This window comes from Argentina silus (genome assembly GCF_951799395.1).
Source record: "Argentina silus genome assembly, chromosome: 17".
NCBI classification, from domain to species: domain Eukaryota; kingdom Metazoa; phylum Chordata; class Actinopteri; order Argentiniformes; family Argentinidae; genus Argentina; species Argentina silus.
This window is the reverse complement of record NC_139671.1, coordinates 475,698-480,697: the sequence shown is the minus strand read 5'-3', so window position 1 is coordinate 480,697 and position 5,000 is coordinate 475,698. Positions and strand designations below refer to the sequence as shown.

The window sequence follows — 5,000 nt, the reverse complement described above, 5'->3', positions numbered from 1 at the left end:
GGAGAGGGAGAGAAGGAGAGAGAGAGAGGGAGAGAAGGAGAGAGAGAGAAGGAGAGAAGGAGAGAGAGAGAAGGAGAGAGAGAGAGGGAGGGAGAGGGAGAGAAGGAGAGAGAGAGAGGGAGAGAAGGAGAGAGAGAGAAGGAGAGAAGGAGAGAGAGAGAAGGAGAGAGAGAGAGGGAGACAGAGCTGTTCTTATAACTGCTATCATAAGTGATCAGAGGCTAGCTGCTAGCTACTTGTCTGTCCATGTCTGTCCATGTCTGTCCATGTCTGTCCATGTATGTCTATGTATGTCCATGTATGTCCATGTATGTCCATTTACAACTCTGACACTGATTGCTCTCACCTGTCTGAGGGTCTTAGATCTGTAAGAGAAGTCAGTTTGATTGCTCTGGCCTGTCTGAGGACTGTAGGTGGTAGTCTGTATTGGATATTCACCAGCTCTGATATTGATTGCTCTGACTGAGGCTGTAAGACATGTAAGAGATGTCAGTTTGATTGCACTGGTCTGTCTGAGGCTGTCAGAGAAGTCAGTTTGATTGCACTGGTCTGTCTGAGGCTGTCAGAGATGTCAGTTTGATTGCACTGGTCTGTCTGAGGCTGTCAGAGAAGTCAGTTTGATTGCTCTGGCCTGTCTAAGGCATGTCAGGTGGTCGTGGTTAAAGGTGCTGTTGGCTACTGTGTTGATATTCACCTATTCATAAAGCAGTCCATATGACAGCTCTGACATTGATTGCTCTGGCCTGTGAGGCTGTGAGACCTGTCAGAGATGTCAGTTTGATTGCTCTGGCCTGTCAGGCTGTCAGACCTGTAAGAGATGTCAGGTGGTCGTCAGTAAAGCTCCTGTGTTGATATTCACCTGTGCTTGCATGACTGCTTCCTGCTCTTTCAGCAGCTTAGTCTGTATCTTCGCCTCAGCGGTCTGAACCAGTAACTGGTTAAAACAACGACAACAACAACAACAACAGGCGGGTGAGGGCGGTGAGGGGGTGAGGGGGTGAGGGGGGGAGGTACCTTCTTTTTCATGCTCAGCTCCTGCTCCTTCAATGCGTAGCATTTCTTTGTTTTGTCAATTGCCTCCCTAAGTAACTATAGCAACAGAGACAGGGAATAGTTACTATGGGCTGTCTGTCTGGACATCGCATGCACAGTCACTGTCTACAGCAGGGGAGGCCGGCGGAGGTAGAAATCGGAGGACGGGCTCATTGTAATGCTTGGGACGGACTGGGATGAGGAACGGTATCAGACTTGTGTGTGTTTGATACCATTCCTCATTCCGTTCCATGCTTTACAATGAGACCGTCCTCCGATTTCTACCTCCGCTGGCCTCCCCTGATTTAAAGGCTTTAGACCTAAATGTTTACACATTATTCTCAAGACAAAGGTGACTGAAAATGTGAAATAATTGAGTCTTGTTTTAGCGCTACATGCTAACACAACACTACGTACTGCAAAGCGGCACCTGATTCTGTTAAACAGTAAAGAGTAACATACAAATAATATACAACAATACACAACTTTAACAACAGAACTCTGTAACTAGTTAACACATTAGTTTTAGGAGTAAAACCATCAATGTTCCCAGCCTCTGTATACGGAGGAGGAGGTGTGTGAGGTGTGTGTGTGTGTGTGTGTGTGTGTGTGTGTGTGTGTGACTCACGTATTCCTTCTCTCTACGGTGTTTCTCTGTGGCCTCCTGCAGGAGGACATTGGCCTGTTCCAGCTTGGCCTCACACAGCTTCTGCTGCAGGTCGCGGTGGTGGAAGATCTTCTCCAGACTCTGGGGGGAGGGAGAGGGGGGGAGGGAGAGGGGGAGAGGGGGAGACAGGGGGAGAGAACTGTTTCTGAATTCCATTTGAGCCCTAGCTCCCAACCCTAAAACACTGACCCCTAGCCCTAGCCCCAGCCCTAGCCCCCCCTCCACCAGCCCCCACCTCTGACCCCTAGCCCCCACCTCTGACTCCTAGCCCCCACCTCTGACCCCTAGCCCCCACCTCTGACCCCTAGCCCCCACCTCTAAGGCACCAACCCCTAACCCCCCACACCAGGATATGACCTCATCAATAGCGACATATCTCACATACATGCTCCCTCTCCCTCTCCCTCTCCTGAACCCCCCCCCCCATGAGAACAGGATCAGAACCAGACAGTCTGTTTATCTCTGCTGTCTTCTGAAGCGGTCCAGTGTTCGTTCTGTGAGAACAGGATCAGAACCAGACGGGTTCTTCTGAAGCGGTCCAGTGTTCGTTCTGTGAGAACAGGATCAGAACCAGACGGGTTCTTCTGAAGCGGTCCAGTGTTCGTTCTGTGAGAACAGGATCAGAATCAGACGGGTTCTTCTGAAGCGGTCCAGTGTTCGTTCTGTGAGAACGCTCTTTAAATAAAGCTTGACTCGACTTGACTGAAACAGTAATTAGAGTCTGTGTCGTTCTGCGTTCGTCTGAGAAGTTCAGAGTGTTTATCTGAAGTGTTGGAACGGAGGGGAGCGTGGGTGGAGGCGGGGAGCGTGGGTGGAGGCGGGGAGCGTGGGTGGAGGAGGGGAGCGTGGGTGGAGGAGGGGAGCGTGGGTGGAGGAGGGGAGGGGAGCGTGAGTGGAGGAGGGGAGCGTGGGTGGAGGCGGGGAGCGTGGGTGGAGGCGGGGAGCGTGGGTGGAGGAGGGGAGCGTGGGTGGAGGAGGGGAGCGTGGGTGGAGGAGGGGAGGGGAGCGTGAGTGGAGGAGGGGAGCGTGGGTGGAGGCGGGGAGCGTGGGTGGAGGCGGGGAGCGTGGGTGGAGGAGGGGAGCTAATAAACCGGGACTTAGCGAAATGACTGTTTCATAATTAACTGGAGGGCAAAGTCGTTCAATTATTTCAGACATTGTTGTTCTTTTAACAGTAGCTTCTTTCATCGGGATCCGGGACAAAGATGGTCCCTTTTTTCTCCTGAATTCCGATATAATATGATATGATATGATATGATATGATATGATATGAAATGTCTGTTTTCTAAACATAACTTATCACGTCTCTTTTGTAACCTAACTTCAGGTATGAAAATGACCTCAGTGGAGTTCAAACTGGGACAATCCAGGACACTGTCGTTCATTTTATGTTTGTGACTCATCTTTTCCCTAAATAAAACAAATATCCATATTCCATATGCTGAAACGATGTGGCTCGGTCTGCTGGCCCTGTGCCAACCAGGCCAGAGTTCATCTCTGTCCATCTGGAAAACGAATCATCTGGAATGAAAACATTATTTCAGTTTTCACTCTAAACTATCAACTTCTGTCCTTTCCCGTCTGAGGGACAACTGTTCATGTCAGAGCTGCTGGTTCAGCAGTGAGCGCTGATCAGATGACAAGATTCGGTTTGACACGTTTCTCTGTTGATTGACGGTGGGAGCGTCACGTCTGTCTGTCTGGCACGCTGCCTCCTGGGTGTAGTACCGGCATCAACCATCAGGTGGCAGTAGAGACATGTGATTCTGATCCCTGGTCAGGAACAGAGACCACATCAAGAAGTGTGGTGTATTCCACACCAGTCACAGTTGTGTGTATGTGTGTGTGTGTGTGTGTGTGTGTGTGTGTGTGTGACAGACGGACCCGTAATCCGTGCGTCACTTTGAGCTTGTGTCATTGGCCTGTGTATGGTCATGTGATTAATTATGACATGCAGGCTGGAGTGTTCCACAATTCTCAACAAGCCTCCAACAGCCTCCTACAGCCTCCAACAGCCTCCTACAGCCTCCCACAGCCTACCACAGCCTCCAACAGCCTACCACAGCCTCCTACAGCCTCCTACAGCCTCCCACAGCCTCCCACAGCCTACCACAGCCTCCAACAGCCTCCCACAGCATCCCACAGCCTCCCACAGCCTACCACAGCCTCCTACAGCCTCCAACAGCCTCCAACAGCCTCCCACAGCCTACCACAGCCTCCAACAGCCTCCCACAGCCTACCACAGCCTCCTACAGCCTCCTACAGCCTCCTACAGCCTCCAACAGCCTCCCACAGCCTACCACAGCCTCCTACAGCCTCCAACAGCCTCCTACAGCCTCCAACAGCCTCCCACAGCCTCCCACAGCCTACAACAGCCTCCAACAGCCTCCCACAGCCTCCCACAGCCTCCCACAGCCTCCAACAGCCTCCTACAGCCTCCCACAGCCTCCAACAGCCTCCCACAGCCTCCTACACCCTCTGACAGCCTCAGTGAACACACCTCTCTGGTTCCACTGATGACACGTTTGAGTCATGAGTCATGTGATGAACATGATGTAAACACTGTTCTAGTCTCTTCACACACACACACACACACACACACACACACACACACACACAGTTCTAGTGTCTTCTGGGAACAAATGAAAATGAATAACAGCGTTGGTGATCTCTGGGCTGCAGGACCAGGTGATGATGTCAGTGTGTGTGTGTGTGTGTGTGTGTGTGTGTTACCTCCTCCCTCTGTTCGTACTGGTTGATGATGCCCTTCATCTTGTCTGCCAGGGAGGAGTTCTCCTGACAGAGGTTGTTGTTGCGGTTGGTGTGTTGTTCAATCTGAGCCTGGATGTCTGTCAGCGTGCTCTGGAAGTGGCAGGTGATCTCCCTCCTCCTCTCATCATCCTCCCTGCAGCGCTGGAGGGTCTCCTCCTGGGGGGGGAGGTCAGAGAGATCAGTAAGAGACATTGAGACATGGGTCCATATCCACCCCACCCTGCTACTGCTCTACTGAACCCTGGTACCGTCAGGCTCTCCGGTCTGGGTTACCAGGTGATCTGGTCTGGGTTACCAGGTGATCTGGTCTGGGTTACCAGGTGATCTGGTCCGGGTTACCAGGTGATCTGGTCTGGGTTACCAGGTGATCTGGTCTGGGTTACCAGGTGATCTGGTCCGGGTTACCAGGTGTTCTGGTCCGGGTTACCAGGTGTTCTGGGCCGGGTGTGTGTGTGTGTGTGTGTGTGTGTGTGTGTGTGTGTGTGTGTGTGTGTGTGTGTGTATTAGCCTGTGTTGACTGATGACACAG

The 5,000-nt window shown here is 51.9% G+C and overlaps 1 protein-coding gene across 1 annotated transcript in view; it reads right to left on the bottom strand.

The window, feature by feature from the left end:
* The window catches only part of txlnba (taxilin beta a), a gene marked incomplete at both ends in the record, with an annotated part of 21,968 nt that overhangs the window by 3,936 nt on the left and 13,032 nt on the right, over positions 1 to 5,000 (bottom strand). Inside the window, 3 exons of the mRNA XM_083688715.1 lie at positions 1,015 to 1,089; positions 1,661 to 1,780; positions 4,433 to 4,627. Coding sequence (XP_083544841.1) covers positions 1,015 to 1,089; positions 1,661 to 1,780; positions 4,433 to 4,627 — 390 coding nt within the window. The remainder of the gene's footprint in view (positions 1 to 1,014; positions 1,090 to 1,660; positions 1,781 to 4,432; positions 4,628 to 5,000) is intronic.